This window comes from Bufo gargarizans, chromosome 6 (genome assembly GCF_014858855.1).
Source record: "Bufo gargarizans isolate SCDJY-AF-19 chromosome 6, ASM1485885v1, whole genome shotgun sequence".
Lineage (NCBI taxonomy): Eukaryota > Metazoa > Chordata > Amphibia > Anura > Bufonidae > Bufo > Bufo gargarizans.
In genome coordinates this window covers 270,981,042-270,993,615 of record NC_058085.1, presented here as the reverse complement: position 1 = coordinate 270,993,615, position 12,574 = coordinate 270,981,042, and the positions used below count along the sequence as shown (strand labels likewise).

The following is a 12,574-nucleotide window of genomic DNA, read 5'->3' as shown; positions in this document are numbered from 1 at the left end:
GTTTTCACTTTGTGAAAACTCAGATCCGACAGTATATTCTAACACAGAGGCGTTCCCATAGTGATGGGGACGCTTCAAGTTAGAATATACTACGAACTGTGTACATGACTGCCCCCTGCTGCCTGGCAGCACCCGATCTCTTATAGGGGGCTGTGATCCGCACAATTAACCCCTCAGGTGCCGCACCTGAGGGGTTCATTGTGCAGACCCCCCTCCCTCCCCAGTTTTAATTTCATTGGTGGCCAGTGCGGCCCCCCCTCCCTCCACTGTATTAATTTCATTGGTGGCCAGTGCGGTCCCCCCCTCCCTCCCCTGTATTAATTTCATTGGTGGCCAGTGCGGCCCCCCCTCCCTCCCTCCCTCCCTCTACTGTATTAATTTCATTGGTGGCCAGTGCGGCACCTGAGGGGTTAATTGTGCGGATCACAGCCCCCTGTAAGAGATCGGATGCTGCCAGGCAGCAGGGGGCAGTCATGTACACACATGGGAACGCCTCTGTGTTAGAATATACTGTCGGATCTGAGTTTTCACTATGTAACTCAAATCCGATGGTATATTCTAACATAGAGGCGTTCCTATGGTGATGGGGACGCTTCAAGTTAAAATATACCATCGGATTGGAGAAAACGCTGATAGGGACTCCTGACTTTACATTGAAAGTTAATGGGGGACGGATCCGTTTGCAATTGCACCATATTGTGTCAACGTCAAACGGATCCGTCTCCATTGACTTGCATTGTAAGTCAGGACGGATCCGTTTGGCTCCGCACGGCCAGGCGGACACCAAAACGACTTTTTTTTTTTTAACTTTCCTTCATGTCTGGTGATCCTCCAAAAATCACGGAAGACACACGGAAGAAAAAACGGACACGGATCACCGAACAACGGAACCCCGTTTTGCGGACCGTGAAAAAATACTGTTGTGTGCATGAGGCCTTAGGGTACTTTCACACTAGCGTTTTTGCTTTCTGGTATTGAGTTCTGTCCTAGGGACTCAATACCGGAAAAAAACTGATCAGTTTTATCCTAATGCATTCTGAATGGAGAGCATTCCGTTCAGGATGCATCAGTTCAGTCCCTCTTACGTTTTTTGGACAGAGAAAATATCGCAGCATGCTGCAGTTTTATCTCCGGTCAAAAATACTGAACACTTGCCGGAATGCCGGATCCGGTATTATAATTTACTTTGAATTGTATTAGTGCTGGATCCGGCCTTAAGTGTTGCGGCCAAACGAATCCGAGTTTTCGGTCTTTGCATGCGCAGACCTTTTAAAAATGCAAAAAAAAAAAAATGAATACCGGATCCGTTTTTCCTGGTGACACCAGAAAGACGGATCCGGTATTGCAATACATTTGTCAGACAGATCTGCATCTGCAACATTTGTCAGACGGATGCGGATAAATGTTTACTTTCTGTATCGATTACTGAAGGTTTTCAAGATCTCTGCTTGCAGTCACTTGGTGGTAACCATGTGATGATCACACAGGTGTTCAGCTCAGTACAAGAGACTACTGCGTATTTTTTGTTCTTCTGAAGTGCCTATGAAGTGTATCCGGCATTAATTTACATTGAAGTGTATTAGTGCCGCATCCGGATCCGTCTGACAAATGCTATCAGTTTGCGTCCAGATCTGCCTGCCGGAATCCTCTGCCGCAAGTGTGAAAGTACCCTTAGGGACCCCAAAAAGGCACCTAATAAAAAAATAAATAATAATCATCTTGTGTGTTCTGCATTTCCTATTTCTCATAGACTTTCAGCTAACATCTGGAACTGGGTGTTTTTACAGCAAAAAACAAACAAAAAAAACACAGGCAAAAAAAGCAACAAAAATGATAGTGCAGTAAACACTATTATAAATCAATGTGAATCCCCTGTAAAAGTGTACTACAGTATAATTTCCTGTGAAACCTCCTACATAATCAGAGGAAACGGGGGTGCACACGGCACTCATAGTTTTGGCGTTTTGTGCTGTTTTTGTCCTTGTTGATCCGTTTCCCGAGAGACAAGATGTAAGGACAAGGGTGTGTCAGCCAGCGGCTGGGTGTGATAAGGGCAAAGCGGGCACAAGATATAACAGGACTATTGTTTCATGCACTGGAGCCATAATGACCTCATTAGCATGGATTGTCACGGGAATAATGTTTTTTTTTAAAACTTGATTTAACACATTCAATACCAGTCCTATCTGATTGGTATATGACATTCCCATAACAGATTTCAACAACTAAAGGTTATCCTTTGTATAATGAAAAGCTGTACAATCTTTCAATTTACTTTCTGTATCGATTACTCAAGGTTTTCAAGATCTCTGCTTGCAGTCACTTTGTGCAGACATGCGATTTGCAGTCATGTGCAGGAGGCCAAAAGGGGATATTTTTAGGATTTTCATGGTAAAGGTCTATCCTCAGCACAGGCCATCACTGTCAGACCAGCGAGGGTCCAGCACTCTGCACCCCAGTGATCGGCTGTTTAGTTGTAGCTCTGGTGCCGTCCATTGTGTAGTGGATGGAGCTGGTTACTGCAGCGCTGCTCGATTTCACGTCATAGGGAGCAGCTGATCCGCAGGTGTGCAGTGTCGGGCCCCTGCTGATCTGACAATTATAACCTATCCTGAGGACAGGCCGTCAATGTCAACATCCTGGATCAATGAGATAGTCTCTGTCCCTGCCTGACACCGATATGTGTGATCTGTGCAAACAGGAGAGGATGGTGAGAGATCATTCAACTCATGGAGAGGACTGCGAGAAACCCTGCCCAGGCAGCAGGGAATACATGTAGCTATGATAATATCACTAGTGGGAGGAGTCAGACCAGTAAGAAGAGGACGTATAGTACTGTACACTGTAACTTGGGATGTTGATACTCCTATCATGTTCCATTGATGTTTTTTTTTTTTTTTTTTTTTTTTTTTTTTTTTTTTATGGTCAAAAGATGACACACTAGTACTAACAAGAGCTGATTTTAAACTATTAAAGGGTTTCTCCAGGAATTATTTAAAATGGTCAACAGCAACCTGTCCTTGAATGTGAGCAGGACTGGTTATTCTACGACAAGTTGCTGGCAGCCATTTTAAAGAATCCCTTTAACCTCCTCTACCTTAGACTAATAAAGTTAGTGGCATTGACCAAAACACATTTAATTACCAGGCACATTTTCAATAAAAAAAAATATATATTTTCTAACTTCCTGTTGTCTAAACCTGTGATTGGGGGGGGGGGGGGGGGGGCGCGCGTCGTGTCGTCTTATGGTCAGGTGCATCTTATTGTACAAAAATATTGTAGTTACACATGGGTGTTCTGGACCAGAATCGGTGACATTGATGCCCAATTTTAGTGGTAAGAGGTTTAAATCACATCTTGAAAAATCTGTTTTTTTAAAGGGGTTAAATCTGATACCATATCGTACATGACAACCTTTATAACAAAACTAAAGCCAGCCCTGTACCTCACATGGATCCAGAGATCTCCTCACCTTTCATTGCTCCAATTGTTCTGCTAGATTCAATGCAGGTTGGCAGCTCAATGGGCCTATCCTTTCTGCTGTAGCTCTTTCCCTTCAATGGCCACAGATATCTCTGGTGAGAGTAGAAGATTTAGGCTAGGGCTACACGACGACATGTGTCGCGCAACACATAGGGCACAACTACACTGCAACATTTGTTGCACCAATATTGCGCGACAATTTTTATAATGATAGTCTATGGTGTCGCACTGCTACATGCTGCGACTTCGAACGCGACAGTCGCAGAAAAATCAATTTTGAATAGATTTTTTGCGACTGTCGCATCGCAGTGGCAGCACGTCGCAGTGCAACACCATAGACTATCATTATAAAAATTGTCGCGCAATATTGGTGCAACAAATGTTGCAGTGTAGTTGTGCCCTATGTGTTGCGCGACACATGTCGTCGTGTAGCCCTAGCCTTAAACTGAGCTTGTGCGACCACCTCAGTGAGATGGTCGCAGAAGCTCATAAAAGAACAAACAGCAGGTGGCGCAATACTGATACATTTTATTGGATAGCTCATTGGCTATGCTAAAATTTAAAAAAACATGCAATTACATCCAGGTGCTGGTTTGAAAAATGTAGAATGTATTTAGTGGCACAACCCCTTTTAAATGTGAGGACTGGTGTGGGGGCTTCTATTTTGCCCAGGGTATACTCCATCACTGACCGATAGATGGAGTCATGTTGATCGGCATTGCATGAACATTGGCTTGTCACTCCACGCGTGCATGTTAGAAACACTTCTGATTTTCCTTCTGGTCCCCTTGCATGCAGGAAGTAAAACAGATAGGAACTGCACACAATCGAAGTGCTATGCCGTTCACTGCCGCTTCCAGCACCCCCAAAGTGATCACTGCTCAGTACAACAACCCGGCCGGCCTCTATTCCTCTGACAACATCCAAAACTTCAATAACACTTTGGAGACCAAATCCGCTGGTGCCCACGTGCCAAGTAAAGAGTAAGTATCCTGGAGCTGGTAATGCCAATGATCTATACATTCTATAGTGTGTACGGTCAGGGCGTATAATGTGGTTTCCTTTCTAGCGGCTATAAAGAATAATCCTGATTAAATGTATTGACCTCTGACTATTTTCTGCCTCTTCATTCACAAGCATTCTACGGCTGATCGACAGATGGGAAACTAACCGTATGTTTTTTTCATTTACCAGAGACCTGTCAAATTTCAGCGTGCTTTCAGCATGACTTACCAGCCACTAAAATCGCCAACAGACTCCATCAGGTGCTTTCTCCTTTAAACGGACTGCTCCTAGTTTATAGTAGGCCAGTCAGTGACATAAGATTGACACCATGAACGCTATTTATACGTTATTTCACATAGTCCCTCGGGCCATGCACTATTCTGGCCCGTTTCTCACGGAACATGGACAAGGAGACAATGGTTTCCGATATTCGCCAGGTCTACCTCTTACTCATACATACATACCGTTATATTAATAATCGTTCATATGACCTCTTTAGAGGGTTAAGTGTGTACTAGTTAAAGGGCATCTGTCAGCAGATTTGTACCTACGACACTGGCTGACCTGTTACACGTGCGCTTGGCGGCTGAAGGCATCTGTGTTGGTCCCATGTCCATATGTGCCGCATTGCTGAGAAAAATGTTTTAATATATGCAAATGAGCCTCTAGGAGCAATGGGGGCGTGGGCATTACTCCTAGAGGCTCAGCTCTCTGTGCACTTTTATTGATAGGGTCAGGTAGACGTAATCACGTTAACGCTGCCGGGCCCTGTCAACCAAAGTGGAGAGGGCCATGGTTTCCAAGTGTCCAGAAATTCCGGGAAAGCCTCTAAAAATAGGTCACTTTTTCAGAGTGTTCGTGAAAAAAATGGACGTGATGAATTTTTTTTTTTTTGTGGCAGGTGGTACTTGAGCAGATCAATATTGTGACTGCTAATGTACCAAGCCCTAGACATGTATTACTTGTTTTTTAATCTGTCCGTAAAAAATATTATCTGTCCATGATTTTTGGATACGTTGTCCAGAAAAGGGAGAGATGATCCTCTAGGTGTAATGGCAACGCCCCCGTTGCTCCCAGAGGCTCATTTGCATATAGTAAAACATCATTTTTCTCTGCAATTCAGACACATATATGAACATGGGACCAACACAAATGCCTTCAGCTGCCAAGCGCACATGTAACAGGTCAGCCAGTGTCAAAGGAGCAAAACTGCTGACAGATGCCCTTCAAAATACCGTACAGCATTTTAATGCCAGTGACTGGCACAATGTATGGCCATCATTGTAACTGCTCATTTACAGTTCTCAATATTTTACAAATTATTAAATTATCTTCTAGAATAGTTAATAAATAATCATTTAAACTTGGCTAGAAGGGTCATATATTAATTGAGCGGAGGATAGCTGAGACGTTGTATAGGACAGTGATTGCCGTGTGCATCTGTTACACAATATTAACTTTTACATTTCCTTCCTTTGTTCATCTGTCATGACTATTTCTCTTTCTATGAACTCTAACCTCCCCCCTGGTTTCTAGTCCTGTTTCTCCTTCTGCCATGTTTAAAGCTCCTTTGGCTTCTGTCTATAACCCTCTTCAATCACGTGGTGCCCCTGGCTCTTTGCTAAGGAGGCACAGCACCTCCTCTATCCCAAACCAAGTGCGAGTGGTACCCGAAGAGTTAAAACAAGCTGCACAGATCTGTCCCACCAGCCCTGTGGAGGTGGATGTTCCCGGACTCAAAGTCACCCACATCCAGTTTAACTCCCCATTACAGCTCTATTCCCAGGAAAACATTATGGATACATTGCAGGGGCAGATCTCTTCCATTAACCCAACTTACTCCAGGTAACATTGCCTGTGTGCACAACTACCTGGCACTGTGCATGCGTGTTGTGGATTGGCACTGCCTGCCTCTTAGTTGGCATCTCACCGTAACACCTTGTAATACTGTACTTCTTCCTCACATCATCCTCTTCATCAACAAGACTGCTTTTTAGTTTGAAATTCATGTGCCTGCATTAATGTGCTACACGCAACGCAAATATCCATGTCAAACATGTTAACTGATTTGCAACTGATTTTTTTTTTTTGTACCTAAATGTGCATGTTTTAAAGCATTTTACACTGGAGATTATTAATATATTTTATTATTCTATATTATGAATGGGTAATGTATGACTAGACACTCCAAAGCCATAACTTCTTCGCTCCCTACACCCTTGGCATACATAAAATAGTGAGGGATCCATAGTGGAAATAAGAATGGCGTCCCCATGAAGCTTGTACATGCCACTACACTCTCCACCCAAGAGAGCTTGTCTCGGGCAGGACAGAAATGCAGTGTGCCCCCAATGGCAGGTTTCTCCTTATGGGTGTGAAGAAACCAGTCTTAGTAAAAAAACCTCACTAAAGAAAGACTAATTTATTAAGACGAGGTGCACGTGGCTTAATAAACTTGTCATGTCTTCTGCTGTCTATGCTCCAGAACTGAAATCTGCTCCATCCATGGCAATACATAGCATATACGCCCCATAAATTGTACAATACAAAACCCAAACACTTAATAAAGAAATAATAAATAAATGCACAGACTAGAGATTAAAAAAAAATGGAGGTAAAAAATGGCCATGGCCTTGACCATACAAATTATGAGCCTAGTCATAAACTCAGACTCAATCAAACCATAACAATACATCAGAGTCCATCCCATCACGGGATGACTATCCTTAAACCACCCTTCTCACCGCCATGGCCATATCCAAAATATAGGGCTGGGGGCATAAAAGGTCCGGCTCCACGGGCATATGCAGGCCGTGGAGGTCGGACAATTATAGCCCGCTTACCAAACCCCCTCCACCAATTAGACCTTTGTTACCAGGGTCCGGAACTCTGGGACACAATAGGTCGTCTAATTAACCAATTAAGGGCATCACAAGGGCATCTGCCCAGTGATCCTGACTAAAGCGGGAACACTTTCCCTCCAAAACCCCAGGCTAAAAATAGCCTTACAATCACTGGGCAGAAAACCTCCTAGCCCAATGACGAGAATACAGCCTTCAAAAGGCAATGCATGTATTGCCATGTGTACCCCTCTTTAATGTCTGGGGTCCCTCCAGGAGTTGGTGAAGATTTCTGACGTAAAGTGTACCAATTTTCTCATGCATATGTGAAGAGTCCTCCTCCTACCTACACCCATGTCACTGTTTGGAAAAGTGGCGAGGGTGTCTGAAAAAAGCTACACTAGTGGCGAGGGTGTCTGAATAAGTCTACACCAGTTTTTGTGGAGCCATATTAAAGGAAACCCAGTGTGCCTCATTTACACGAAACATCCATACCCGCAATGTTAAAAGTTAATGATTCCACTGAAATCGACTGCTGTTAAAGAGCATCTGTCAGCAGTTTTATGCTGTCCTTAACTAAGGGCAGCATAAACTGCTGACAGCCACCCTGATGAGAATGTTGGCTCATTTACTTGAATTGACCCAGTATTGAGCAGTCCCGTGTGAGCGGAGTCCGCTCAATAGACGGCACAAGCTCGGGAGTCCCGAAATTCATGAGGTCCCGACTCTCCTCGCCCCCTCTGTGCCACTAATATTACTGTGTATCAGAAGAAGGCTACCATTTGGCGGCATGGATCTGAAGAAAATCTCTTCTATGGTCAAGAATGCTTATCGTGCAAATTTTTCATGCTGGTTTGTGGTAAATTTTGATGATCATACAGTTTCAATGCAGAATCAAAACTGCTTTTAGAAATAGGGCCGAAAATAAATGTCAACCAGGTGTTGAATGACTAGTAAGTAACGGACCCATCAGAACACAATATTGGCTTTCCTCTAGTGCTGTATGTGTTTCTATATGTGTGTTTTCTCCAGTTGCAGTACTAGTATTGTCAATGTGTGACAGGGTCTGCCCCAAGAAACAGCGCCACTGTAGGCCCTGGCTGTTCTTGGTATTGCAATTGAGCCTCATCGGGCACAAATGATTAAGTAGCGCTGTTTCAGGGGACTAAAGCAGACCTTTTTATGCCAATCTCCTGCAGGATGTATACTGATAGGCTCCCGCTTGTCTTTTGATTTCTGTCACCTTCAGCATTGGGCAGCCGCAGCCAACCGGTACTCAGGCCATTGACAAGGATTCTGAGGTTTACAAGATGCTGCAGGAGAACCAAGAGGCCAATGAACCACCGAGACAATCAGCTTCCTTCCTGGTACTGCAGGAGATTTTAGAGACCGACGAGACAGGCAAGTAGCCACTAAATTACTGGAATCCCATGGAATGTGTTTTTTTATTAGAAAAAAAAACAAAACTGCTGGACAAAAAGACCATTCTAACTATTAAGTGAGACGTCTGTGGGCTGTGCAAAAGTTGCTCAATTTAATTTAGGTCAGTAAAGCCAAGAGATGCAATACCATATACAGCCAATGGACAGGAGTGGCGCTGTTTGGAGATAAAGCAGTTTGCCCAACCTGCAGGGCCCTCCATCTGTTGCAAAACTACAACTCCCACCATGCCCTGCTGTAGGGTGATAGCTGTAGGCTGTCCAGGCATGCTGGGAGTTGTAGTTTTGCAACAGCTGGAGGGCCACAGGTTGGGCATCCCTGGGCTAAGAGATTAGTTTTTTCTGTCTTTTTTACATTAAAAAAAAAAAAAAAAACGATTAAAATGGTGTGAAATAATAAAAGAATTAATACTGTTGTGGGAATTCTTTTAACATTTCCCATTATTTCTCATTCCAACACTTTTCCAGCCTCTGCATTTCCTGGTCCACCCCTGGAATGCTGGATATCACTGAATTTAATATTAGAAGCAGTGTTGGCCCCTTTGCAGATTACCAGTAAGCATGCATCGATGGCGAGAAAACCTGACCTTTCACACGTCTCTGCTATGAAACACTTTGGACTGGTATGAAACGCCACTGCAAGAGCCAGCGAGGAGATAAATGGCTATAATCAGCTAAATGACGTAGGAAAAAAACACAGTATAGAAGATATCTGGTCTGAACCATGTGTTCTTCAGCCCTAGATCAATACGTTCAATATTATTGTATGCGGTATAATGGAGAATACAGTATATACTTACCAGTGCTGCCGCGTAGCGTAGGCTCAAAGGTTGATTCGTCTTTCCCACCCTGCCACAACTGAAAAATGACAGTGTCAGTTTCTACTACCAGTTTCTTTACTCCCGTCATATTCTAGATATGGCTTTATTTATTAGGTAGTGTCCTAGGTTTCAGATTATTGACCCAACAATGCCACCTGCAAGGTCTGCTAAATTGACCTCAGTAATGTGTGATACAGGTCCCGCAGTCTGCAAGTATTTAGGCGCAGCAATCGGACACCGTTCCAGAGGGGATTTAGAATCCGGAGACTGCACAAATTAAATTTTTCGTACATTACGACTCTGGATGATGTAATAAATGGCTGACAATATTTTGCATAAATGGTGGAAAGTTTTCCTAGCAACACATGAACCAAAAATGAAATCCTTGATAAGACACGTCCTAGAACATAATAATTTATCATTTCTCGTCAACATGCCTTTTATAAAAAAGTGTTTTTTCCTTGAGATAAGTAATCAATGTCAGATTGGTGAGGTTCAAACAACCGGAACCCCAACCAATCAGATGGTTTGATAGGTGCCGGTGCCAGAAACTATATAGTGGATTAGGGTGGCCACTTGCTTCACTCAAAAACAAGGAGGATATTCTAGACCACAACTCTCTCTCTGTAACGATGCCCGGCAAAAGGAATAAAAAACAAAAAAAAAACGGAAATTCTTTATGTTGAGCTGTGCGCAGGCCCTGAGTGCTGCTCTCACCCTCACATAGTGACATGTCGGCTGGCTCTAATGACTGACTGGGGGTGAGAGAAAGCCTCAGTCAGTAAGTTGGTGGTTGCTGTCTGAACGTGGAGCTACAGAAAAAGAGGACACCCCAGCGTCTGGCCAGTCCCTGTGCCGGACGGAGGACCGGGTGCCAGGAAACCGGATTGCCTGGCCTAAAGCTGGACGTCTGGCCACCCTACAGTGGATGTAGCCAGAAGCACAAAGTCCCGTCCACTGTGAAGTGGCCATGCTGGGGTACTGATTCTCCGCTCCTATTCAACTGAATGGGAGCTGAGCTGCAGTACACTGGCATTAGAAAACACTACTGTTTCCGGTACCAGCAGCTGCCCAAAACGGCTGATTGGTGGGTTTTTTAGATGTCGGACCTGACAATCAGATATTGATGACCTACTGTAGCCTGAGGATAGCACATCAATAGGTAAAGGGCCCTTTATATGGGCCGAGAATACGCCAGCTAGTCGCTAATGAGCGTTCATAGGAAAGCTCGTTGGTGACTATCTGGTGGTTTAAAGGCTCCGCTGATTACTCGATGCACGAGCGAAACACTAATTTGCCGGGAAATGTAATAGTTTGTGTAGGCACCTAAATCGTCATTTGCTGGCAGCAGATTGTGCTGTGTAAACAGCTGCTGTCGGCAATAAATAATTCTGTATGGGGATGAGCGATGACATTAGCGAGCGCCCCTCCCTATACTGTGGAGGAGATCGCTGCATGTAATAGCAAAGGTCTCCTCTGCTGACAAACAGCAGATTGTTGGGAAGAAACGCTTCCTTCCTGACAATCGCCTGCTAAATTGTTTTGTGTAAAGGGACATTAAGTTGAAACGCCCAGTTGTTAATTTACTTATGTACTTCCATGAGGAATAACGTAAAAGTACCTCCAAACAGAATTCTAAGAAAAGATGATCCATCATTGGTATTTTATGGGGAAGACAAATATTTAGTGAGAGATGTCAGGAGAGCGGTCTAATAAACATCCGTTTTCTGTATATGATGAGCGGAATGTGAAGAGGCAGAAGGTTTTTCCCAGCGTAAGTTATTACTATGTAAAGACGCCATAACAGTCATTGTGCATATCTGGTAAGTGACCTAAGCTCATGTACTATAGAGGGCTTCTACCCAGGGCCGGCGCAACCATATAGGCAAACTAGGCGTTCGCCTAGGGCGCCGGCCTGCTGGGGGCACCCTGGAGGGCTCCCCCTGACTTCGGCTGCAGCCCTGGGCGACAGGGCGAGCGGCTCTTGAGCCGCCCCCAGCGCCGTTACAGGGGGGCCAGGAGGTGGAGGTCCTTCTTAAATATGGCAGAGCAGGCATCTGCTTACCCTGATGGCAGGTTCCTGCTCTGCCAGTAAATTACCGGAGGAGAGGAGGCGGGCGGCAAGGGAGGCTGTTCTAGCAGCTCCCCACTCCTCCCTGGTGCGCCCTCTGTGATGCCGGACTATGACGTCATTCTGGCCCCGGCATACTAAACGGCGCGCTGGAGGACTGAGGAGCTGCACCACACTGGACCCCAGGGAGGTGAGTGTTTAAGTGTTTGACTGAGTGAGTGTCTGCCTGTGTATGTATGTATGTGAGTGAGTGAGTGTATGTATGTCTGTCTTTCTGTCAGTAAATGTATGTGTTTCTGTCATTGAGTGTCTGTGTGTGTATGTCAGTGAGTGAGTGTATGTCAGTGAGTGTGGCTGTCTGTTGGTCAGTGAGTATATGTGTGTGTTTGTCTGCCAGTGAGTGAGTGTCTGTCAGTGAGTTTCTGTGTCTGTGTGTTTCAGTAGGTAGCTGTATGTCTGTCAGTGAGTGTGTCTGTCAGTGACTGTCTGTGTGTCTGTCAGTGACTGTCTGTGTGTCTGTCAGTGACTGTCTGTGTGTCTGTCAGTGACTGAGTGCGTGTCTGTCAGTGAGTATGTGTGTGTGTCTGTCAGTGTGTGTCAGTGTGTGTGTGTCTGTCTGTCAGTGTGTGTCTGTCTGTCAGTGTCTGTGCGGGGCCCTGCTTCTACCCTTCCTAGAATAATAGAAATACGTATCTGCTTACTTTCCCACAAACATACAACAGAGGGCTCACATAGCGGTATAGTCAATAGCATGAGTATTTCATGTGATAGAATCGGGTGTGTCAGTACTGAGGGGTGGGGGGTGGGGCACAGAATAGCTCTATAACCATTACCATAATCCGGTTAGGAGGAAATAGCCAGGGGGTAATGTCAGCCTCCTCTTACATGGGATGGAAATAAATGGGACAGAACAAG

General features: G+C 44.7%; 1 protein-coding gene across 7 annotated transcripts in view; it reads left to right on the top strand.

Annotated features, from left to right (window-relative positions):
• PDLIM1 (PDZ and LIM domain 1) overlaps positions 1 to 12,574 on the top strand; it is a 79,663-nt gene that overhangs the window by 53,928 nt on the left and 13,161 nt on the right. For 2 of the 7 annotated variants that reach the window (XM_044296086.1, XM_044296087.1), the window contains exons 4-6: positions 4,678 to 4,748; positions 6,025 to 6,333; positions 8,578 to 8,729. In XM_044296086.1, coding sequence (XP_044152021.1) covers positions 4,678 to 4,748; positions 6,025 to 6,333; positions 8,578 to 8,729 — 532 coding nt within the window. Of the gene's footprint in view, positions 1 to 4,281; positions 4,467 to 4,677; positions 4,749 to 6,024; positions 6,334 to 8,577; positions 8,730 to 12,574 lie in introns of those variants that run through there. The other 5 variants (XM_044296089.1, XM_044296090.1, XM_044296093.1 and 2 more) reach the window with 4 other exon arrangements.